The sequence below is a fragment of the Diceros bicornis genome, chromosome 37 (assembly GCF_020826845.1).
Source record: "Diceros bicornis minor isolate mBicDic1 chromosome 37, mDicBic1.mat.cur, whole genome shotgun sequence".
NCBI classification, from domain to species: Eukaryota; Metazoa; Chordata; class Mammalia; order Perissodactyla; family Rhinocerotidae; genus Diceros; species Diceros bicornis.
Window position 1 is genome coordinate 8,761,109 of NC_080776.1, and position 25,330 is coordinate 8,786,438.

The following is a 25,330-nucleotide window of genomic DNA, read 5'->3' on the forward strand; positions in this document are numbered from 1 at the left end:
CCCCTCCCAAGACTCAGGCGGTGTGCACCTGGATCAGCGCAGGTCCGAGGCCCGCTGGGGCCCCGCCTCCTGCCCGGTGGCACTCAGGGCGTGCGCTGCGCCCAGGGTGGCGAGGGGGCGGGTCCGAAGGCGAGCCCATGGCGGGGCGGGGCCAGAACGCCCCCACGCCCCCCAGCCCGCCGGAGCAGGGGGCGGGGCTCCCGCCCGGCAGGTTCCCCGCGTGGGGGCCCGGGCCGACCCGTCGCCTAGCAACGCCCCGCCCCGCCCCGGGGCCGCCGCGGGTGCCTGCCCCCAGCATGGCCTGGCAAGGCTGGCCTGCGCAGTGGCTGTGGGTCGCCGGCTGCGGGCTGCTGCTCCTCGGTCTCGTCCTGCTGCTCGGCCCCCGCGGCTGCCGAGCGCGGCGGACCCTCCGTGGCCTGCTCATGGCGCGCAGCAAGCGGCTGCTCTTCCGAATCGGGTTAGTGCCGAGCTCCGGCGGGATGCGGGGCTCGGGAAGGCGAGCGCGCTGGGAAAGGGGGCTGAGAGGCGGAGGCCCGGGACGCTTGGGGGTTCGGACGGGGCTAGGGCTAGGGGATCCAGGGCCAGAGAAGAGCGATCAGGGAGGCAGGCTGGAGACCAGTGATTTGGGGGGACTAAAGGGAGGAGGCTTGGAGGGGCAGGCCAGGGTAGCCAGGGAAAGGGGACGGGAGAGGACATCTGGAGAAAAGCGCCACATGAGGGGCTGGAGACCAGGGAGCTGGAAAAGGAGGGTGGGTGCGGAACCCCGGGCCGGAGGCCCCCGTTTGACAGGTGCAGGAGAGAAGGAATGCCTCGGGCATCTAAGCGTCACTTGAAACCGCCAGCTCCTTCCTGCGTCCCTGCCCCTCTCCCCATCACCCAGCTCCCCACCACACCATGTGAGCGCTTCTGTCCCAAGCCAGAGTCCCGACTCTGCAGGTCAGTCTGGCCCTTTCTTTCTATTCCCACACACTGGCCCGTGTCCAAAGCCCCAGGCTGCTCCCTCAGCCTGACCTGGCAATGTTCACTGACCCTCTCCAAGACTTTCCCTCTGGACCCCCCTGCCTCCCAGTCCTCACTCACCCCTTCCCCCTACTTCTGTCCCTTCCTGGGCCGGGCAAGCCTGGTAACCAATTCTGATCTGCCATGAGACACTAAGAGGCAGGGAAGGAGCCCCAAGAAAGTCTCCTAGGGCCCCTATCCCCTGTCCACTACCAGCAAGGCCAGGGGGCAAGACCTCAACCCCCAGAGGAAGGAGAGTGATGTTGGGGACACGAACTGTGGGAGCCCTGGCCACAGGCCAGCTTCGGGGGAGGGCCTAAGCCTGGGAATTTCCTGAGCTTCAGAGAAGGCATTGTACAATCCACCCCTCTTCCCCAGGCCACCCAAGATATCCCAGAAGCTTCAGCCCTAGGATTCTGCTCACACTCCGTCTAAGAAATAGAGCTATAAGGGGCTAGTGGAGGAAAAACTGGAAAATCATGGCGGGGGAGGGAGAGTCTTGTGTGTGTGCCTTTTGGGGCATTCACATCTCTTATTGCCCAAACAGTGGTCACATTCTCAATTATGCTCCAAGTCACCATTGCCCTGCAAATAGCATTAAAATAATGAGATTTACAAATATGTAAATATCTTCATATTTGGGATTTAAAAACATCTCTCCCCACCAAATTTCTAGGAATTTTACAGCTCTATTTGGGGAAGGATTTTTAAATCTACTTCTGGCTTTCAAGATTGGTAACATTGCAGTCATACAAACGGCCTGAGGAAGTGGAAAATAGATGTTTGCACGAGGAACTGAAATCAGAAGTCCTGAGATCAGAATTCCCAAGATTGCCGTCTCAGAATTCTGAGAGTTTGGGTGTTCCTAGAACCTGGGATCTGGGAGTTTCCAGATCCTCAAACTTGGAATTCCCAGAGAGCTTCTTTAGAATTCTCAGAGAGCTTCTTTGGGATTCAGAATTCCTACGGGCTTTCCTGTGTCTGGATTTCAAGGTTGGCTTGGAATCAGCTCCCCAAATTTGCAGAGCAGAAGGGCGTGCCTGGAATCAGAATTCCAGATCCTGCCCCTCTATAGTCTGGGAAACAATCAGTCTAGTCCCCTGGGGGAGAGGCCGCTGGCTGCTGGGAGGGACCGGGGTGTTAGCAGGAAATGGTCTGGGGGAAATGGGCAGGTGTGGATGCTGTGGGGGTGCCTCCAGGAAGGATGGAGAGGAAGGGGGATGGGATGGGCAGGACATGATGGGGAGGGGCAGCGTGCATGGGCACATTCCATCCTAAACATGTGGCTGAGATGACCACAAATAGAGGATTCCAGGGCAGGCTAGAAAGCAGGTGGTGGAAACACTAAGCGGCAGCTGGGAGAGAAGGGGTTGTTGTCGTTAATGACAATAATCACTGGTGTTTTGACAATCTGTAAAGGGCTTTCCTCAAACATAACCACAGTTGTCTTGAGATGGGGATAAGTGGCCACAGCGGAGGGTGGATCCGGGCTGACCGCAGGGAGGCACACGCATCGGGGACTCTGTGGGGCCTGGGAGACGGTGTGTTAGAGTTAAGCACATAGCATGTGGGTCTGACAGATCTGCTTTTGAATCCTAGCTTTGTTGCTTAGTAGCCATATGACCTGGGACAGATAACTCAGCCTCTCTGTGCCTCAGTTGTTTGCGTCTGTGAAATGGGCATGGTAATGGTACCTACCTCCTAGGGCTCCTGTGAGGGTCAGATGAAATCGTGCAGTAAGTGCACAGGGCCTGGCTCAGGAAATGTTAGCAACTGCTTGTTCTGTAGCATGGGGCATGGGTGGGAGGGAGGGCCGTTGGCAATGGCCAGACTCCTTCTGGAGATTCCTTACATACTTCTGCTCCTGGCTTCCAAGCCTGTCCTGCCCACCCATCCGTCAGGAAATCCCACATCCCTTCATTCATGCAGTGACCCCCTAACTGCCCTGGGTCGGGATCGTGGGATCACAGATACAAGCAGAGACTGGTCGCTGTTGTCAAGGAGTCAGGGAAAGGAACGTGTGAACAGGGACTCAGACGGTGGCAGGAGGCAGGGCGTGACAAGTTCCCTGGGAGTGACAGTGTATGCTTGAGGAGGCTGGGATCAGGAGTGTGTGCCCCTGATTCGTGCCTCTGTTTCCCTCTGCCCCTTTGCCTTCTCCTGGTAGTTGAAGGGGGTTTGCAGAATGGCCCTGAGCAGAGCCTCTGTCTGCAGGGCCGTGGGGTGAATGGGGAACAAGGCTGGGCTTGTGCAGGGCTGGGAATGTCTTGCAGAGCTAAGGAGGTGGATGGCGGCCAGCCTTTGGGGATGGACGGTCCTGGCTGACAAAGCCCTCCCTTCCTCCCTCCCTGAGCAAGCCCCCTCTTCATTCGTAGGCATGGAGGATCTTTCTTGACCCTCCTGACCCAAGGAAAACCAACTGTCCCCGGGACTAGCCTTGCTTGCTCCACTTCCACAAGAGGAAATGCCTTCTCTGGGGCCAGTGAGACCCACTGGCTTGATTTCCAGGGGTGGCAGGAGTCCTGAGCCCTTGAGTGCGTGATCCAGCTGCCTGTGGCCTGAAGGCCGGGTAGAGGCGGTGGTCTGGGCCATCCACAACACAGCCTGCGGGCCTTGGGGACCTTGGGGAGCTGCAGCCCCTCGGCCTCTCTGCTTTCCCCTGACCCAGCTTCCCCTCTGCTGTATGCCCCCTTCCCCAAGCCGCAGGAATGGAGTCCCCACCCCTCACCTGGGTCTTTGGAGCCCTCCCACACCCCTCCAGACCTGTCCAATTCCATCTTTCCCAGGCCCTGAGCTCTTTCTGTACTTCTCTCTGGGGCGTCTCAGACCTTCTTTCCTCCCTGCGTCTCTACTTGTCAAATCCTCAAAGCTCGCCTTCAAAGTAGACCTAAGATCTGAACACTATCCCCACCCCCACTGCTGCCGCCCTGGGCCGAGCCACCGTCATCTCTCAGCTGCCCTCCCAAAGTGACTGCTTCCTTCAGCCTTTGTACCCTTAAAACATTCTCAACACAGCAGCCAGAATGACACTGTGAAGATTTAAGTCAGAAACACATCACTTCTCTGCTCAGATCGCTCAGAATGGCTTAGAGGCACTGTGTGACCTGCCCATCCCCCACCACAGCTTTTCTGCTCTTCTCTTTGCTCGGCCGCCCAGGCCACTTTGCTGTCCCTCAGACACTCCAGGACAGTCTCACCTCTGAGCCCTTTTGCTGCTGTTCTCTCTCACTAGAACCTTCTTCCCCTAGATAGCCTCATGGCTTGTGCCTCACTTCCTTCAGATCTCTGCTCAAATTTCGCCTTGTTAAAGAGGCCTGCCCTGACCACCCCATATAAAAATAGCAACGCCCTCACACCGGTGCTTTCTAGGGCCTCTACCCTGCTTTGTTATTCTCCATAGTACATATCACCATATGACACACTTGACTTAGTGACTTGTCTATTTGTTTATTGGGTTTTTCCTCCAACTAGAATATGAGCCACATGAGGGAAGAAACTTCATTCTTGTATTTCAGCGTCTAGAATAGTACCTGGCACAGAGTTGGCCCTCATTAATGTTTTTTGAATGAATGAATGAAAAGCTTGGCCCAGGGCCGTCCCCTCCACGAAGCCCGCCCAGCCTCCCCAGTCAGAATTCATCTCTGCCTCCAGTGTGGCCCTGGCACTGGCTTCCCTCTTAGAGCGCTCATTGCATATTCTTGCTTGTTCTTGTGATAGGGATTCACAGGTCTGATTCCCCCACTGGACCCCACAGGCCTGGCCCAGGGAGCAGGAGTGAATCAAGAGGGCCTGGGATCGGGGGGAGGGAGAGTGTGGGAAAGCCAAAAGAAACAGACCAAATCCCAAACCAAACAAGACCCAGGGGCCTTGGCTGGGCAGGTGGCCCAGAATCACGGGCAAGGAGACAACTAGTCCAGGCCTCCCGGCCAGGAACGAGACACGGGAAGAGGCCGCCAGCAGCCGCTGCCCCCGATCCTCCCCACGAGCCCTCAGCAGCAGCTCCTCCTCCCTCGGGGAAAGATGGCGAAGTCTCGAGAGGGCTGAGAAGGCTGTAGAAGAGCATTCCCGGGGTGGGCACGGAGACAGTGGATGCAGGCCCGCCATCTCCCGGCCAGGCCTGGGTGTGACCGCATGCAGACACTGCCGCTCTCCTGGGCATGGGGAAGTGCCCTCCCCCAGGCCTGCTGGCAGCCTCAGGAAGCTCACCCTCTAGGGCCTTTCTAGCTGTCTCATTATCTTCTTCAGTTTCCTCAGTTTTGAGAAAGCACAAAACATTGAGCGGCTCTCTTTGTTCCCGAGGGAGCGGCCCGCACTCCAGAACTCTGTGTCCTGGGGGCCCTCCAGGTCCCTCTGCCCTCAGACAGGCATTTCCAGCTTTGGTTCATAAAGAATGCCCTGTCGCTGGTCAGATACAAAGCCTCGCAAGCTGGTCCTGGGGACATGAGCCAGAAGCACCCCCTGACCAGAGGCCTCGCCAGCCAGGGCTTGCCTGTTGGGTCCGGGTGGAGTCTGGGGCCTCACCGGCATCAGGGGTCATTTAGGGGGTACCAGAGGGAGGGGGAGGGGTCGAGGTAGGTGACCCTTGCAGCAGCGGCCTTCCAGGTCATTCTGTTGGATGCAGAGCCCCCCTTTACACTGCTCCCCTCCAGCCCCAGGCTGCCCTGAGGCTGGTGCCCAGGGCCTAGCTGGGACAGACACTTGAAAGCCCTCAGGTCTCTCTGGAGGCCGCCCAGCGTGGTGAGACTGGCCGAGGGAGGAGGGGAAGAAGAAGAGGTTCATTGTGTGTCCTGTACTGTGGGCCACAGGGCCGGGGTGTGGGGGAGGGGCCGTGTCTCACTGTCCCCAGCAGTCCCACAGCCTCCCATGGGGCTGGAGGTCCGGACTCAGATACCAGAGAAGTCACGCTCCGGTTCAGTGAGCTGAGGAGCGAAGAGTGTGCCATGACCCCTCCCAGGGGTGGCTGGTGCTGTGTCCGCAGCCCTAACCCCAGGGGAGGGCCCCTCAGGACAGCTGTGGGGCTCACCCCAGGCCGGCTGCCCCCACCCTCTGCCCCACCCTGCAGAGTGGTTTTTCTGTCTCCCACCTGGGTCCCAGAGGACCAATTAGGGAACTTTCTTTTCTTTTGAGGTGACAGTGGGTAGTTCTGGGCCCCAGAACTGCTGAATCAGAATCCAGCAAGGGGGGGCCAAAGAAGAAAAGGTCAGAATCTTCCTATCTAAGTAGCACCCCTGGATCATTCTGATGCCGGTAGCCCACGGCCTGCATCCCAATTTCCTGACCATGCCTGGGAACCCACGACAGAGGGTTTGGATCCCACGGCTGGCCCCAGGGTGCCATTGTCATCTTGTAAGTCACGGGAACTTTCTGGGTTCAGCTGCTCTTGCAGAGAGGAGGAGCGCTCAGTGTTTCAGTGAAACTGAAGCTTGAGGAGTGAGTTCCTGCTTCTTGGCTCCACAACAGAAGAAAGGAGGCTATGTGTCCGGTAATGGCTCAAGAAACCAAGGACCCATTACATGGGGCAGGGACATCCCAGCTGGTGGGGGCCTAGGAGATAGAAGGACAGCTTCTTCCCACTGACTCCTGCACCTCCACGTTTTCCTGTTTAGGGTCTGTTCTTTTTTCCTAAGTTCTCTTCTCCATCTGGCTTGCGACACCGCCCATGGTACCATAAACCCAGTCATAAGTGTAGGATTCGGAATCACAGAGCCGTGATTTGAAAAGGGTCTTCGGAATTCTCCAGTTCAGGGCGTCTTATCCTGAGATGCATGGGGGTCGCTGACCCTCTGCAGTCGCGGCAAAATGCTGCGTATGTAACGAGCTGCTCTGGGGAGAGAATTCACAGCGTTCACCAGATTCTCAAAGGGGTCTGTGTCTCAGAGGCTCAAACCAGGGCTCCAGGAGGTCCCGGAGGGCACATCCTGGGCTGCGTGGCCGGGTCACTGTGATCACCCTGACATATCATTTTTCTCAGCAAAGGCCCTCAAAGGAGTGGGTCTACCCCAAAATAGTTCAGGCCCACTCATCTCATCCTCTCCCCTCATTTGGGATTTGGGGAGGATTTTAGCGGTTGAGAGAGTGGACTCCAGGGTGAGGGTGCGGGGTGAATCGGGCCCACGCCTCACTGCTCTATGATCCTGAGGAAATACCTTTGCTCTTCTGGGCCTTGATGCCCTCCTCTGTAAAATGCGGGAAACAGAGTACCGGCCTCGGGGAGGTTTGTTGGATGACGGGAGACACTTAGCCCAGGGCTGCCCACAGGCCGGGTCCAGGAAAGCTGTGGAAAAGGTCATTGTTACTAAAAGATGAGGCCGGTGAGCCCCAGAGAGACACTTCAACCTGTGTAGGCAGAGCCAGCACCGTGGACCGCTCTGCAGACCCCCGTCCAGTGCTCCCTCCGTCTCCTCCGCTTCAGGGGCCCTGGGTCCAGACCCCAGGGCAGGGGAAGTTGGGATTTTGTGCTCTAGTGACACAACCGCTGAGCAGAGCACCCTGCTTGGCCAGGTGGGTAAGGGGGGGAGGGAGAGCAGGGGCAGAGGGGGCTGTAACTTGGGCCCCGGATGCCCCCACTGGGCCTCACAGGATCCCCCAGCCTGGCATGGGGCCGCAGAGTTGACGTCCACTTGCTGTGCTCAGTCCCTTTAACCCTTGCCTTCCCGGCCCTCCCCAGCCTTCCTGGTCTCTAAGCCAGCGTTTCGTGAGTGCCACTTCTGTGCTGTGCTAGTGCTGGGGCTCCAGGGCTGCAGAGGAGCCACGAGGTGCGGGCTGGGTTGCCCCCTGCGCGGCGCTGAGTAGGGCACCAGGTAGAAGTCAAGAAGGCCTGCCTCTGAGGGGCTCAGCTCCTGGGGGCGGGGGCGGGGGCGGGGGCGGGGCGGGGGGTCTGAGTGCTCCAGACGGAGAGGGGAAGGAGGCGTCTGCTCTGGGGTTCTAGGGAGCCGGCTTTGAGCTCAGCCCTGAAGGAAGCTTAGGATTCTGGTAGGGAGGGAAGGCCTGGAGGGTATTCCAGGCTGAGAGGCCTGCGGAAGCTGAGGCAGGACTGTAGTTCTGAAATTTTAATGAGTTATTTCAGGCGTTCAAAAGAAGATGGACAATATAACAGTCCCCCCCCCGCCCCCAGCTTAAGAGAGAAAAAATTACAGAGAAACTGTGAAGCCCCTGTGCCCACCTCCCCAGCCTGCCTCCTCCCTGCCCCTGAGGAAACCCTGCTGTTGACCATTCCCTCGGCTGCCTTCATTCTTTTACTACTTATGTCTGTATCCCTCGACAACATAGAAGATGGTTTTGCATGCTTTGGCATTTTTAATAAATATCATCAGACTGGCTCTTTTCTCTGCAGTATGTCTGTTAGCTCAACATTATGTGTTTGAGCTGTGTGCATGCTGAGACCTGGTGCTCTAGACCATTCCTTTTCCTGGCTGTGTAATTTTCCATGGTGTGAATATGTCATGGCTTATTTGTGCAGCGTGCTGTTGATGGACACTCAGGGTTTCTGCTAGTTCACTCTTGGGAGCACAGGGTTTTTCACTGGGCTGTACAGAGCGGAGAGGCAGAGACTTGCTTTGGTCCAGTTCACAGAGGCCTGGCTGGGAGTAGGACCCTCTCCCGTGGCAGTGGGCAGCCACTGAAGGTTTTTGAGCAGGAGCGGGACTCAGTCAAAGGCGGTGCTTTAGGAACTTATATTTTTGCCAGTGGTTTGCAGTTTGGTTCAGAGCAGAGAGCTGGGTAAAGGAGGCTTTCGTAAGGGCCCAGGTAAGAGCTTCCAGGGCCTGTTCCCAGTGGGTGAGCCCACGTGGTGGGGGTGGAAGGCGAAATCGAGAGGGACTCTGTTTTGGTTGCATAAGCCAAGGAGAGGGTTAAATGGGCACCCAAGCTATGCAACCGGGAGGATGACGGGGCCTTTCCCGGAAAGAGAGAGAAGGGAGAGAAACTGACAGCCGTGGTTTTGGAACCTTTGATTGCGACATGGCCCACCGCAGGCAGACGAAGGAGGAGCCGGTGCTTAGGGACTTGAGGGAGTCATGTGGAAGTCATTGTCAGGGAAAGACCCGGCCTGGAAGAGAGCCCAGCTCGGTCAGGTCCTCACGCCCCTCCCCCCTCCCTCCCTGCCTCGGCCCTGCCTCCCCCCCACCCTGCCCCCGCACAGGGATCCAGACTTGAGGCCCACAAGGGCCACCCCGTTCCTCCCGCCACGCGTAGGGGGGTACGTACCCCTCTTTCTCCATCTCCAACAACCCCTCGAGTCCAGGCCCTTGTCATCTCCACCCCCAGTGACTCAGTTCCCCCTGCCACCTTCCACTCTGCTCCTTTCCACTATGCCCTCCACACAGCAGCTGAACAAGCTCTTAAAAAGGGAAGTCAGAACATGTGCTTTCCCGCTTTAAAATCCCCCAGCAGTTTTCCGCCCCCTCTCCGTAGCCTGGCCCCTGCCCATCTCGCTGACCGCTTCTCTGGCACTGTCCACCCCTCTGGCCCAGCCTAGGGACTCCGCGGCCTCCTGGCAACCCCTAGAACGTGGCCGCCACTCCTGCCTGCCCTGGGGCGTTGTGCTGCACCACCCAGACAGTTGCACTGCTAGCTCGCTCATCTTTCCGTTCCCAGCTTGACTGTTGCCCTCAGAGGAGGGGCCTTCCCCGACCACCCTGTCTACAGTAAGACGTCTCCCTCCCCACGACTCTCTTCCATCCCAGCTGTGAGTAACTGCTTGCTCCTTGATTGATGGTTTTCCCATTTGGTGTCTGTGGGCTGCTCCTCTCCCTACATTAGCGGAGACCAGTCGCCCTTGCTCTCTGCTGTCTGCGCCCTGTCCAGCATGTGCAGTAAATATTCGCTGAGTAAAGCAAGTGAAAGAGAAAGCCCTTGTTTACTGCGGCTTCTCAGCGCACAGTCCCTGCCCTCGTGGATCTTGACCTTTGTTGGGGGAAGAAACACACATAACAGGCATCCAGTAAGAGAAGACAGAACATTTATCAGTCCCTGCCAGATGTGGACAGCCATCTTCTGGCAGCTGTGAGGGGTGCCCGGCTGAATTTGGGAAGAAACGACAGTTACTAAACACCTTCCACCCACCAGGCCCCCGAGAGTCTTAACGCTTATTATCTTGTTTCTTTTTTGTGTGTGTGTGTGAGGAAGATCAGCCCTGAACTAACATCCTCAGCTATCTTCCTCTTTTTGCTGAGGAAGATTGGCCCTGGGCTAACATCCATGCCCATCTTCCTCTACTTTATATGGGAAGCTGCCACAGCATGGCTTGACAAGCGGTGTGTGTTTGTACGCGCCCGGGATCCAAACCTGTGAACCCCGGGCCACCAAGGCGGAGCGCGCGCACTTAACCGCTATGCCAGTGGGTCGGCCCCCTTGTTATCTTGTTTTATGTCACTTAGTCTCACACAGTCCTGCAGGCGTAAGTCCTGTAGGCATAAGTCCTGTTACCACCATTTTCTAGATGAGTGTCTGGCCGCACACCCAGTGTGCAAGCAGTGCAGGATATGTAGTGGAGCGACCAAGGAAAAGACCCGGAGACAGCATACAAGACGTAAGGGTTTACTGGGATTTACTTACGGGGAGTGTCTAGGGGTGCCGGCTAGACGGAGCTGCTCACCACTACCGCGGGCAGGGAGGGGGCTGCTTATATAGGCAGGGGCCACAGAGGCTATGTGCTTGCCAAGAGGGGCTGTCCCTGGCACGACAGGGTTTCCGGGAACAGTACCTTACGCGGAGGGGCTCTGTGTTCCTTTAAGACATGATGTTCTTTGAGTGAGATAAGGTAAGATCTGGGCTGGCCAGGCCCCGGATTGTTACAAATCCCAGCAGCTGGGCGTCCTGCCCAGACGGTTGGCGTCCTGCCCAGAAGGGGGCCAGAAGGAGACATGGCTGTTAAAGGGCATGCAGGCTAGTGCCCCTATAATGAGGAACCCGATCTTGCCCACGGTCTCAGAGCTGGGATGGGCCACGCCGTGACTGGAACCCAGAGCTTTCTCTTGCCTGAGCCCCTGCACTCATAAGCCTAATAGGAAGAAATGAAGTCAGAACAGGACTCTGAGCACGGATGCGAGGTGGTGTCGGGCACAGGGAAAGGGTGATTTATTTATTGCTTTTTAACTTTGCATTTTGAAATAATTTCAGACTTGCAAAAATAGTACACAGAATTCCCATATACCCCCACGCAGCTCCCCCAAATGTTAGCATCTTTTGTGACCATAGTGCAATTCTCAAAACCAAGAAATTAACCTCATTACAAACTATTAACCACTCTCCAGACCTGATTGAGATTTCGCCACTTGTCCCACTAATGATCTTTTTCTGGTCTCGAATCCAATCCAGGATATTTCCGTCGTCGCCCCCCCCCATCCGCCTGGCACCTCTGCAGGGCCAGCTCTTTGTTATGACAACAGCACAGCAGAGGCAGTCGGCAGCTCCCTCCAGCTCGCTCCTTCCCTGCGGGATTTTGCGCTTCTTGATTGCCTATTCTTGGCCAGCCTTCCCCAGATTCTCACACTCCGTTCCCTGACTTCTTGGAAATGTCACTTCCTCACAGAGGCCTTCCCTGACTCCCATATCTAAAATAGTAGCTCCTGTCACTTAAGAATATAAGTCGCCAGAGGGCGGCGCCTGTGTTAATAGCCAGGCCTCATGAAATGTTGTTGAATGACTTAAAGTAGGAAGTGGCTTGAAACTGACTTAAAAATAAAACAAAAAGAGGGCCTATGAAAAATGGACGTGAAGACACATAAAGGATGCAGAAACGCCCATAGTGTGTCCAAATTCCCAATGGATACAAGTGCGTGGGCACACACACAACAGGGATTGTAATGATTAAACTGTAGCTAAATCATTCCACCAAATTGTCATGGAAACCTGCTTGGTTTTGATTGACTGTTTACAGTCAAATCAACCAGCTCTTCCCAAAGGGGCTTGAAGAGCAGCCGCCCTGCCCTCCCCCCGCTCCCCAACATACAGTAAATCCCAGCAAAGGTTTAGGGTCCCTCATGTACCCTCTAGCCTCGACTTTTCTGTCTCCAATTTGATCAGCCAGAATCCGCCCCCTTTGCTGACTGACTGCTGTATAACTCGAAGCATTGACACCCTCTAGCCCCACCCTAGCCTCAGTCTCTGAGAGGCCGGGGCCTGAGACAGCTCCTTCCGGTGCTGGCAGGGCTGGCTACATACTTTGTAGGGCCCAATGTAAAAAGAAATTTGGAGCCTCTTGTTCAAAAAGCAGGAAAAAAGGGCCATTAAAGTTACTAAAATATAAAGTTTTTCCTTTCTTCTACAATCTCTCTTTTGATTTTTCATGATGTTTTTCATTTGCTACTTAATGTCGTTCTAAGAAAAATTTAAAATCTAAATTATTAGCATGAATTTTGCCATTCATTTTTATGCTGTGCGATGCAAGTTTTAAATGCAAATGTAAGAACATTTAAGTCATATGTGGAATCACTAAAACTCCGTAACTCCCATTTCTTAGCTTGCACGTGGATATGTGTTTTGTTCTTACCAGAACGGTGGAAATGCCACACAAAACCAACTCAGCTGTTTTCATTCCACTTCTTAACACGCGCGCATCCTACCAGCTGTCTCTCCCTTCTGTGTACTGATGAGCGAGGAGGGACTGAGGAAAGGACGGGTCGGTCACCCTCGTTCTCTTTCCTTCTGTAGCATCGTGTGCAGCAAGGATGATTGGACCACACAGGGAAGTAACAGTAAGAAGGGAGGTGGTGGGTCCTTGGTCATGTGTGTTTCTCAGAACATTGCTGCCTTCTTTATGCCTTTGAAGCAAATTCTGGATTGAACCAAAAGCATGGCCTCTCAGGCTAGTCAGTGCCCTCCTCACTCAGTTGTACACGTCCACTCACCTTGTACTCACTTTGAGCCTTGACTTCCCACGTGTAGTGGGTCCGCCAGAATTCTGTGCTTGTGGGCCATTGCAAATGTGATATGTATATGGGGCAGCAAGGAACGGAGCATCCACATACCGTGTGTCTCCCTCTGCTTGGGAGCCTGTCCCGTTGTCTCATCAGACTTCACTTACAAAACACAGGTTCAAAGGTGAAGTCATTAAGAATTTCAAGATGGCGACAGCAGAGCATTAAACCAAGTGTGGGGCCCTGTGTGACCGCACAGGTCGCCCGCCTGTGCAGCTGGCCCTGTGTGCTGGCATCCTGTATTTGGAGGACTCTGTCACTCGCAAGTCCCCTCTGTTTCTTGTGCCACCTTTTCGGTGTGTAGCCTGGGATGGCCTGGAATGGTGGCCGGAGGAGGGACCGATGTGGGCAGCCCATCCAGCCTCACCTCTCCCTGCTCCCTCTACCAAACAGCCAAACAGAACTTTCCACACTTTCCTCAAACAAGCCCTGCTGTCTGCTGCCTCTGGGCCTTGGCCTACTGTTTCCTCTGTCCCAGTGGTTCTCAGATTGGGGTCTCTGGGCCAGCAGCGTCGCCATCACCTGGAGCTTGTTGGAAATGCAGATTCCCAGGCCTCACCCAGACCTGCTGAATCGCAGACGTGGGGATGAGGACGCTGGGGATGGGGCCAGGATCTGGTTCAGCAAGTCTCCGCCATGACTGTGATGCCCCACTGCTCTTCCTGAAATGTTTTTCCCACCTCATGTCAGCTTCCTAACTTCTACACCCCTTTTACCCAATAAACCCCTCACCCTCTGAGCCTCTTCTGTGAATTCCTCAGTTCACATCTCTGATGGGCGGTGAGCTGGGGGTGTGTATCGTCTCCATCCCGTCCTGAGTACCTGTCTTGAGTACTGACCGGGGCAGACGGTAGGCACACGATAAGTGGCGGTGGAGTTGCATTGACTCGTCACGGCCGCGGGAGTGGGGACGTGCGGCCTGGGCCTCACGGAGGGGCGAGGGCGGGGGGCGGGGCTGAGCACACACATCCCGCCCGCAGGTACAGCCTGTACACCCGCACCTGGCTCGGGTACCTCTTCTACCGCCAGCAGCTGCGCAGGGCTCGGAATCGCTACCCCAAGGGCCACTCCAGAACCCAGCCCCGCCTCTTCAACGGTGAGCCCTGGCTGCCCCTGGCCAGCATGGCCCCAGGCTGTGCCCACCCCACCTCCCTGCCTACCCCCCGTCACATACCCCGACTCCTGGGCTCCCTGCCTGGCACCCGCCCAGAGCCCCTCTTTGTCCCCCAGGAGTGAAGGTGCTTCCCATCCCCGTCCTCTCGGACAACTACAGCTACCTCATCATCGACATCCAGGCCCGGCTGGCTGTGGCTGTGGACCCTTCAGACCCTCAGGCTGTGCAGGTGAGGGAGGATGGGGGCAGGGGTAGCTGGGCTCACCTTGGGGACTGGCAGCTTCTCCTCGCTAGAGCGGGGCTGACCCTGCTCCCTCTGCCAGTGGGATGTGCGCCCTCCACGTACATTCACACACCAACCCGAGACGCACATGCACACAGAGACCCCCACAACCACAGCATGGGGGAGGGGTCAGTGTCCAGGGCAGGGCTGGAGGCCAGCGGGGGGAGGTGGTGGGCAGCCATGGGAGAACCTTGCAGAGGGAGAGGAGTGCTGCCCCAGGACCGTGGGTCTAGTGAGTCCTCTGTCTCACTCTGTGGCCCCCTTTCTGACCCTCTTTTCCTCACCTCTGTCTGTCAGCATCCAGGTCTCTCCATCTTTCCCTCCCATTTCTTATTTTCTCTGTGTGTGCGTGTGTCTGTCCCCTCACAAGTCTCCTCCCCTCCCATGTGCCCATGCAGGGTCTCAGCTGCCCCCCCTTTCCCCACCCTCCACTCCCCACCCTCTAGCTGCATCCCCTCCCTCTCCCTCGCCTCACCCATGCCCCCCCATCTCCCTCTGCATCCTGCTCCTCAGTCTCAGCGCCTCCTCTCCCCGCAGGCTTCCATTGAAAAGGAAGGCGTTACCTTGGTGGCCATTCTCTGCACCCACAAGCACTGGTAAGGGGCTGGGGTGGGGGGTCTGGGTGCAGACGATCTTCCCTGGCTGACCCTTGCCCAGCTGGGCTTGCCAGTCCTGGGCCCCCCGAGGACAGGTGGGGTGGAGGGCCAGGAAGTCAGAATAGGTGGGCACTCATCTTCCTCATGAGGTCCCTGGGACACCAGCAGAGAGGGCAGGTCTCCCACCACTCTGCTTATCAGGCTCCTGAAGCCCGGGAGGAGGGCAGGGCAGGCATTTATCTTTCATTCCAAGGGCATGTATTAGATGCCTGCTGTGTACCAGGCACGGACAGACCCTGTGAGCTCTTCCCTCAGGAGATTATAGTGCAGTAGGGGAGACAGCCCTGCGTGCAAGTGTACGCCAGTGACAGACATTTAGGTGGCAATTGGCATGAGGTACGGGGGGTGGGGGGGCGCCGGGTGGGGTGTGATCAGATCCACTTGGAGGAATTAGAGGCCGATGACCCTGGAGCTGAGAGTCTGGAAAGATCAGTTGGCATTGGCCAGGGGATGGAGGGGGCGGGGGGGGGGCAAGTTGTGGGCATGACATTCTGGGCAAGGGAACAGGCTGAACGAGGCCTGGAGGTGTGGGCAGCTTGGCTGAGTCCAGAAGCCAGGGGCCCCAGGGCTCTAAGGCCTGGAGATGCTGTGGGAAGGGGGAGGGGAGCAGGCGCAGTCCAGTAGCCCTTCAAAGCCCCCACCCCCCAGCCCACTCCCGTCTCTGCATCCTACAGGGACCACAGTGGAGGGAACCGTGACCTCAGCCGGCGGCACCAGGACTGTCGGGTGTACGGGAGCCCTCAGGACAGCATCCCCTACCTCACCCAGTAAGGCCCTGACCGGGGGTGGGGTGGCCCTTCCATGGGCCCTGTCCCTCACCCCCGCCCTTCAGGCGAGTGTTTCCCGGGAATCAGCGGATGGATTTTTGCTGATGCCCTTCCTGGCCCTTAGAGAGCAGGTCCCAGGCCGTCTGAAGAATGGCACTGCCCAACCCAAAGAAGAGGGAGGGTTTGGGCCTGGAGCCCTAGGCGCTGGTGGCGCCTTCTCCCTGGTGTGGAAGCCCCCACTCCTGCGCATCACCCAGCCCTCGGGCCGAGGGTGGGGCAAGGGTCAGTGTGGCACAAGCTCTAGTACCTTCTGTCCCCTGTTGCCTCGCTCCTCAGTCCCCTGTGTCATCAAGATGTGGTCAGCGTGGGACGGCTTCAGATCCAGGCTCTGGCCACCCCCGGCCACACGCAAGGCCACCTGGTCTACCTGCTGGACGGGGAGCCCTACAAGGGTCCCTCCTGCCTCTTCTCAGGGGACCTGCTCTTCCTCTCTGGCTGTGGTGAGTTCCGCCGAGAGGGAAGAGGGAGGAGCGGGGCCGGGAGGGAGGGAGAGAGGCCAGGACAGGGGCCCAAGGACAGCCACAGCCCCGTGCAGTGCATTGAAGCATCAGTTTCAGCACAGACGTGACCTCGGTCTGTTACTCCCACCAGTGTCACCCCGATTTGTTTATATCCTCGCAACTTCCCACGGGGTGGACAGGATGTGAGGAGGCCTGTAACTGAGCACGGAGCTCGCAGGGCATTGGTTTCCACTGGGTGGGGCCTGGTTCTCTGATACAGGGACTGGCAGGACTAGGTTACAAGTGGAGGACCCCCGAGCAAGAGGGGATCCCGTGGGTGGGGAGGAGCGTGAGTCCCGGGCCGCATGGAGTCCCCAAGGGCAGCACAGGCAAAGGAGGAAGGGCTCCATGGAAAAGAGCGACCCACGTGGACCGTGCTTGGTCCTGAAGGTTCAGCACCCCCTCCATCCACAGGTCAATATTGCAGTGGAGGCCTTCAAACGGGCTTGGTTAAGTGCACGCACTCAGCTGCGGCGGCCTGGGGTTCGCAGGTTCAGGTCCCCGGCACGCACCAGTGCACAGCTTGTCAAGCCATGCGTCCCATATGAAGTAGAGGAAGATGGGCACGGATGTTAGCCCAGGGCCAGTCTTCCTCAGCAAAAAGAGGAGGATTGGCATCGGATGTTAGCTCAGGGCTGCTCTTCCTCACAAAAAAACACTTGGGCTTGGGTGGGCAGGTGAATAATTGGGCCCAGCTGCCAGTGGGAAGGAGGGAGGAGAAGCCGGGAGGTGGGCATGCCAGGCGTGTGGCTGAGGGCGGGCGGCCAGCCGCAGCTGTACAAGCTGGTCCCGACCCCCTCCGTGTATCTGGTAACGTACTGTGCTGTGTTACCTTATACCTCATAACATCCCCCCGTGCCCTCACCAGGACGGACCTTTGAGGGCACCGCAGAGACCATGCTGAGCTCGCTGGACACTGTGCTGGGGCTCGGGGACGACACTCTGCTGTGGCCTGGTGAGGGGCCCCTCCCACGTCTCCTCCCAGCCCTTCACTCCCCTGGAGTCCCTGCCGACCCAGCTCCTGGCCCAAAGGCGACCCAGCTCCACCTCTGATGACTCCTGGGAGCCAACTCAAGCAGTGCGGGCAAACTCCCTTTGTTTTGGGGTGCTGGCTCTGTAACACCTCTGCTGCTCACACCAGCTGCCCCTGCCAGCCAGCCCTCAGCCTCTTGGGAGCCTGCAGGCCCCGGAGCATCCCAAAGAGATGGCGGATTTTTCATAACCAGACCCTAGAACAGAAAGTAGCCTTCACTTATTGGGGGGACATCAGTAATCCACTCTGCAGGTATCCACTGCATGCATCCATATCTACACACCGCACGTCCCTCTATCCATACATATGTACATTGAATACCCATCCATCCATCCGTACGCACGTGCATTGAATACCCATCCATCCACCTGTACATACATACATATTGAATACCCATCCATCCATCCGTATGTACGTACATTGAATACTCATCCATCCATCAGTACGTACTTACATTGAATACCCATCCATCCATCTGTACGTACGTGTGTTGAATACCCATCCATCCATCCATATGTATGTGCATTGAATACCCATCCATCCATCCGTACATATGTACGTTGAATACCCATCCATCCATCCATATGTATGTATATTGAATACGCATCCATCCATCCATCCGTATGTATGTTGAATACCCATCCATCCATCCATATGTACGTGCATTGAATACCCATCCATCCATCCATACATATGTACATTGAATACCCATCTATCCATCCATATGTATGTATATTGAATACCCATCCATCCATCCGTACATATGTACATTGAATACCCATCCATCCATCCATATGTATGTATGTATATTGAATACCCATCCATCCATCCATACGTATGTATGTTGAATACCCATCCATCCATCCATATGTACGTGCATTGAATACCCATCCATCCATACATACATATGTACATTGAATACGCATCCATCCATCCATATGTATGTATATTGAATACCCATCCATCCATCCGTACATATGTACATTGAATACCCATCCATCCATCCATATGTATGTACATTGAATACCCATCCATCCATCCGTATATATGTACATTGAATACCCATCCATCCATCTGTACAAATGTACATTGAATACCCCTCCATTCTTCTGTATGTATGTACATTGAACACCCATCCATCCATACATACATACGTACGTGGCATGTCCCTACATCCATACGTACATTGTATATCCATAGTTTCTAGAACACATCCATTAGTATCTCAGTTCATCCTCAGACATATACTCACCCATTCATTCATTCGACAGATACTTTATTGAGCACCTAACATGTACCAGACTCTGTTCTAGGCACTGGGGACACATCTGTGTTCTAGTGGTATTATTGTTTTTTCCACTTGCCAAGTGAGAAAACCGAGGCTCAGCGAGGTGCCATGACTTGCCTGAGGTGGCACAGCTGGGCAGAGAGAGAGTCGGGGCTAGAATGCAGGCCTCCTGGCTCCAGGTCTGGTGTTTTCTCCCTGAACTGCTTCTTTCTCGTCACTCCTGGCTGACTGGTGCCCGCAGGTAGAGAAGCAGCTCCGTGGGGTGGGGTGGGAAGCGCCACCCGCCTCCCTGGTCATCGGCACCCATAGGCCTGGGGTAGGGAGGACTTTTTCTGACCACCCCACCAATCTCTCTCTGCCCTGCGCCTCCGCGCCCGTGGCGGTCCCCAGGTCACGAGTACGCGGAGGAGAACCTGGGCTTCGCAGGCGTGGTGGAACCCGAGAACCTGGCCCGGGAGAAGAAGCTGCAGTGGGTCCAGAGGCAGCGGATGGAGCGCAAGAGCACGGTGCGGGGCTGGGCTCCAGGAGGGCCCCTCCCCACCACTCTGACGTGCTTGGTACAGGGGCCTTCGAGTGAGCTCCTGGACGCTGGGATGGGTCGGGATGGGGCTGGGCTGGGAGGGGTCCCTTGTTGAGTCTGTTTTCCAGACTCTTTCCACCAAACGCAGGTGCCTCTCCTCCCACAGTGCCCGTCCACCCTGGGAGAGGAGCGCTCCTACAACCCGTTCCTGAGGACCCACTGCCGGGTGCTGCGGGAGGCTCTGGGGCCAGGCCCGGACCCCACCGGGGACGACGGCTGCTCCCGGGCCCAGCTCCTGGAGAAGCTCCGCCAGCTGAAGGACGTGCACAAGAGCAAGTGACCCCCCAGCACACCCCCATGGTGGGGAGGCCACCCGTCGTCCACCCCACCCACCCCCTCACTGTTACCACACCACCTCCATCGGCGCCCGCAGGGGCATCACTCCCCGCCTGCGGTGGGGGGAGAGGAGGGCAAGGCCGTGAGACCACGAGACCCGGAGGAGGGGGGCTGGCGAAGGCTCGAAGACTCTGTAGGGTGAGGCTGAGTTACCCAGGGTGAGAGGGAAGGAGGGGCCTTGGGACATCTCCAGACCCGACCAGGAGTGTCCCCTCCTCCCTTCCCCTGTTCCTGCGATGGCAGTGAGGACACGAGGCTGCCCTCAGCCCCTCCCTCAGGAAGCCTCACTCTGTAGCCCCTGACCCCAGGGCAGCAGGAGCCGTGAACTGGTTGAGTCCATCTTCCCCCTTCTCCCCTCCAGGGCTGGGAAACTACTCCCCCAAAGTGGCCTGAGGTGTGGAGCCTTGGCAAGTGGCCACTCAGAGGGGCCTCGGGGCTCTGGTGTACTGAGACACTGCCCCTCCTCCCCACTCCGCCCCCACAAAGGCGTTTCTCAAACAGAGCCGTTTCTGAGAAAGAGGAAAGGGCTGGAAGGCTGGCTGTCTGGACAGGCTCTGCCTCGGTGACTCCCCTGCAGCCTGGAAGAGGGAGAGTCCTGGTTGCCAAGGAAACCTTGACCTCAGGCTGAGGAGACACAGAGGCTGGGAGGCCGGGTCACACGCGCTCCCTGCACAGCTGGCCTGCTCCTGCCCCTGGTCTCTGCCCCTGCCCAGGGCCAAAAGGGCCCCTCCTTCGCAGGGGAGAGAGCCATCGTCCGCCACGGCTTTTCTCACGCTGGCCCTTATTCTTAGGAACATCTGCCTTTCTCTAACTTCTGCTTTATCCTCAACTCTTTTCCTCTTTTAGTTAAAGAGTCATTCATCTGGCCCTTTGCAGTGTGCCAAGAACATTCCCGTGTCGTTTCTCATTTGGTCCTTGGCCCCATCCTGGCTGGGGGAAGGGGTCCACACAGCAGATGCAAAAATCAGAGGTCCGGGAGCCGAGAGCCCTCACGTGGGTGGCAGCTTCCAGGACCCCAGGCCTGGGCCCTTCCCCTCACTCAGCCCTCCCTCAGCTCAGCCTCTCCTCTGGTCTCGGGTCCAGGTCCCTTTGGAGCCACAGTGAGGACCCCTGTGCTCCGCAAGCAGGCATACCTTGGGTCAGCCAGGAGCCTTCTCTTCCTGTATTGAAGCCTTCCCTCAGGCTCTGCTCACCTCTGGTGAGCCTCTGAGATGTCCCCTGCCCTCAGTTTCTCCTCATCATCCGGCCTCTGCCTCCCTCTCCAGCCACAGCCTCTGGAACCAACTCTAGCAATACCGCCAGAATAGCGTCCCTGCCCCCATGACACGCAGTTCCATGCCTCTGTGCCTTCGCTCATGCTGTCTCTTCCGCCTGGAATGCCTTTCCCCTGCTCCTCCTGCCTCGTCTGACTGGCAAACACCCATTCATCTCTCACAATCCCTCTCAAAGGCCCCCTCCTCCAGGAAGACCACCCTCCTGCCCCTCCCCTCCAGGCTACCTCTGCTCTTTGTAAATGCTTCTCCTGTGGCACTTCTCACACTGTATTTTACTTGTTTACATGTTCGTCTCCCCTTCTAGACTGTGAACCCTTCAGGGCATGGACTGTATCTTATGCATCTCTATTTTTGCGTCTAGCACGGTGCCTGGCACACAGTAGGCGCTCAATAAATGTTGAATGAATGAATGATTTAACCAAGGCTTGATCTACACTCAGTGGACTTGTCTTCACTGCTGGTCCTAATTTCCTGTCTGGGTCACAGGTCTGCTGACTTGGAATTACTACCCTTCAAGAGCTTTGGCCAAAATAACGCTATAAATACATCCTTCTGTGGCTCGTGTGCAGGGCTGCACAGGGTTTGTGCAGGGTTTCCAATTTGCTACCTCAGTGTTTTCCAGAGCTTGAGATGCACAGGTGTACGATTGGCCCCAGGGGAGACAGTGCTACGTGGTCACAGACAGCAGTGAATAGCTCTTGAAGGGTGAGGCCTTGGCTCTAGGCTCTTGAACTAAGAAGGAGCCAGACTCCACTATCTTGAGATAAACTTTAACAACATCATTTTGTTTCCATTGTATTTATCTTTTGGGGTCAATAATTATTTTTGACATGTGACACCAGCTTTCAGTTCATGAAGGTGATTAAAGATGTTTATTGAAATAGGAAAATACGAAGTGAAGGTGACACTTGGCCGTGGCAGAACTCTTGAAGGTGACCCTGGTATGGCTGAAAACTGGGAAGCACTGGCTTAGCTCCACATTTCCTCTGAGCCAGCCAGAAGGCCCCCCCTTTCCCACCTCAGCCACAGCTCAGTCTCCCCGCTTAGGTGCCCCTCACGACGAGCCAGGGACCTTGGCACTGGCTCTGGCTCTCCTGGGGGTGGGGGTGGGGGTGGGAGGGATGTGGTCCTTGCGTTCCCAAAGAAGGGCAGCTGTCTGTGCTCTGTGATGGTCTCTGGGTCACTGTTGAATGGGCATGCCCCAGGGCCTCACTCACTAAGGAACTTCAACCAAAGGGAAAATGTATCAGCTCATGGAATTGAGAAGTGTGGGATTGTGTCATGGTGACTTCAGGCACGGCTGGATCCAGGGAGTCAAAGAGCATCGTCATCATTCAGCTCTGCTTTCTTCTCCATTTATTTTTTTTTATTTTTATTTTTTTGTGAGGAAGATCAGCCCTGAGCTAACATCCATGCTAATCCTTCTCTTTTTACTGAGGAAGACTGGCCCTGGGCTAACATCCGTGCTAATCCTCCTGTTTTTTTTGCTGAGGAAGACCAGCTCTGAGCTAACATCTATTGCCAATCCTCCTCCTTTATTTTCCCCAAAGCCCCAGTAGATAGTTGTATGTCATAGTTGCACATCTTTCTAGTTGCTGTATGTGGGACGCGGCCTCAGCATGGCCGGAGAAGCGGTGCATCGGCGCGTGCCCGGGATCCGAACCCGGGCCGCCAGTAGCGAAGCTCACGCACTTAACTGCTAAGCCATGGGGCTGGCCCTCTTCTCCATTTATATCATTCTCCGTCAGGCTTTCTCCCTGCAGTGGAAAGATCATCTCTAGAAGTTCCAGGCTTAGAGCCTACTGGTTCACCAAACCTATCAGAACCTCCACTAATCCCAAAGATTGAGTTTCAGTGGTCCAGCTTGGGTCATGTGCCCAGCCCTGAACCAATCATAGGAGTTAGGGGAATGGACCTCTCTGATTGGCCAGGTTAGGTCACATGACCACACCTGGACACAACTGAAACAGGTACACTGAGCTTGGGAAGGGGGTTCCCCAAAAGAACAGGGGATCTGATGCCAGAAATGATGCCAGGCCGCAAAATCATAAACCTTCACCAACAATTCCACTTACTGGAGGCTGTCAGGAGAGTCTGATGAGGAAGGGCATATGAAGTCACTTTGGGAAATGCTACGTCAGACTCCTGGCGCTATAATTAGTTACAGAGAAGAAAGGGAGGGAGACATATGGCCTCAAACGTGTTTGAATGACACGTAGTTCTAAAAATAACCAGCAGGCAGTTCATTTTTTCCATTGTTTTCCTGAATCACAGGCTGTCTCTTTACGGGAGACAGTAGTAGAAAAGGAGAAAGAGAGTGGGGCTAAGTGGGCAGCCTTAGGCGTCCCAGAGAAGGACAGAGAACAGGGGATGCGGCAGACGTGAATGTGAAGAGCACGTGTGTTTATGTGTGTGTAGGGGCAGTCTTGGTCCTCCAAGGCCCTGGCCACACGTAGAGCCTGTAAAAGCCTGGGGCACCCAACCCTGATGGTCAGGAACCCCAGGCTCGTGAAAGGTGGGACAGGGTGGGGCAGAGAGGACTCGGGGTTGGACTGGTCTGGAGATGAACATAGGTCCTGCCTCTGATTGGGCGTGGTAACACGGGACAGGTGACTTATCACCGAGCCTCATCCCGAAGAGGCTGGGGACCTGGATGAGGGCACAACGGTTCCGTGAACAGCAGCCTCTCTCTCTTCTCACTGTGATTAATACACTCAGGGCTAGTCTGTCAAGGACAGTAGGACAAAGTGGTTAAGACCATGGACTCTGGATCCAGCCAATCTGGGTGGGAGTCCACACTTTCCGTTTATTAACTGGTGACCCTGTGCAAGCTACTTAACTTCCCCGTGCCTCTGTTTCTCATCTGCCCAATGGCGATGATGCCGTCACTGCCTTAGAAGCTGATTGTGAGGATTCAGCGAGCTAATACCTGCAGAGCTCCGCACATAGTGAGCCTTCTCTACCTGGTGGTCGTTCAGTAGATGCCAACCCCAGTGGCTGGGAGGGCACAGGCTGTCCTTGTCACGGGCTCAGAGAGACCAACCTGCCCAAAACAGTCACCCAGCTAGTACGTCAACCCGCTCCAGAGCATCCCTCCACTGGCCTATCATGCCTTAAGGGGGAACAGTAACAAGAGTCCTTGGGGCCGGCCTGGTGGCGCAAGCGGTTAAGTGCGCGCGCTCCGCTGCGGCGGCCCGGGGTTCGCTGGTTCGGATCCCGGGCGCGCACCGACGCACTGCTTGGCAAGCCATGCTGCGGCGGCGTCCCATATAAAATGGAGGAAGATGGGCACAGATGTTAGCCCGGGGCTGTCTTCCTCAGTAAAAAAAGAGGAGGATTGGCGGATGTTAGCACAGGGCTGATCTCCTCACAAAAAAAAAACAAAACAACAACAACAAGAGTCCTTAACAGATCTTGTCATCTTGTCCAGAAGTTTAAAAAAATAGACAGTGGACTGGATGTTGATCCTCTGTGAGCCACCTTGTCAAACTGCTTTGTCCCCTAGCAGCCGGCAGGAAACAGCCAGCGCCAAGGGGGAGGGGATGGGGGTGGTGAGAGGAGAACCTGGGCTCCATCCTATGCAGCTAGAGGGGCCTGACCAAGGAGAGGACGGGGGAGGGGGAGAACTCCAAAGGGTAGAGCGCTGGGGAGCAAATCTTCCCCTGGGCCTGGAGTCCAGGACAGCAGGGGGTGGCCATAGGGAGAGGAACTACGTGGGCACCCCTTAAAAAGCATCTAGACCACAATCTGCTTTTTTTTTTTTTAAACACTGTCTTACTAATCAAAAAGATTTTTGTCAAACTTTATGTAATTTACATATGAAAGCAATACGGTTTGCTTTTTAAATTATATTTAAATCCTCTATTTTTTTATTAACTTTATTGAGATATAATTTACATAACACCAAATTCACCCTTTCTAAGTGTACAATTCAGTGGTTTTTACTATATGCAGTTTTTTAACCATCACCACAATCCAATTTTAGAACACTTTCATCATCCCCAAAAGAAACCTGAGCGCATCTAATGTCAGTCCCCGCCTCCACGCCCCCATCCTGCCCCACACTAGGCAAAGGCTGATCCACTTTTCTGTCTCTACAGATTTGCCCGTTCTGGACATTTCATATAATGGAATCATACAATATGTGGTCTCTCATGACTGGCTTCTTTCACTCAGCATAATGTTTTCAAGGTTCATCCACGCTGTAGCATGTCTCAGTACTTTATTACTTTTATGGCTGAATAATACTCCTTGTGTCTATATACTGTATACCACATTTTGTTTATCCATTCATCAGTTGATGGACAGCTGGGTTGTTTCCACTTTTTGGTTATTATGAAGAATGGTGCTATGAACATCTGCGTGCAAGCTTGTGTGTGGACAGATGTTTTCAGTTCTCTTGGGTATACACCTGGGAGTAGAATTGCTAAGTCATCTGGTAACTCCACATTTAACTTTTTGAGGAACTAACAAACTACTTCCCAAAGCAGTTGCTAATTTTCTTAATGCCACTGATGGTGGC

At 55.7% G+C, this 25,330-nt stretch overlaps 1 protein-coding gene across 1 annotated transcript; it reads left to right on the forward strand.

The window, feature by feature from the left end:
* The first annotated feature begins 296 nt into the window (after nt 1-296).
* LOC131399019 (probable hydrolase PNKD) lies at nt 297-20,182 on the forward strand. Its single transcript, XM_058532977.1, has 9 exons — nt 297-457; nt 13,898-14,013; nt 14,148-14,260; nt 14,852-14,910; nt 15,645-15,737; nt 16,074-16,237; nt 17,166-17,252; nt 19,009-19,124; nt 19,305-20,182. Exons 1-9 carry the CDS (start codon nt 297-299, stop codon nt 19,476-19,478), a joined length of 1,083 nt encoding a protein of 360 aa, XP_058388960.1. The 3' UTR covers nt 19,479-20,182.
* Nucleotides 20,183-25,330: the final 5,148 nt, after the last annotated feature.

Coding starts and splice junctions, on each gene's coding strand:
- LOC131399019 (XM_058532977.1), top strand. CDS start 297: ATGGCCTGGCAAGGCTGGCCTGCGCAGTGGCTGTGGGTCGCCGGCTGC. Junction 14,014..14,147: donor CCAGCCCCGCCTCTTCAACG/GTGAGCCCTGGC, acceptor TTTGTCCCCCAG/GAGTGAAGGTGCTTCCCATC. Junction 17,253..19,008: donor CGACACTCTGCTGTGGCCTG/GTGAGGGGCCCC, acceptor GGCGGTCCCCAG/GTCACGAGTACGCGGAGGAG.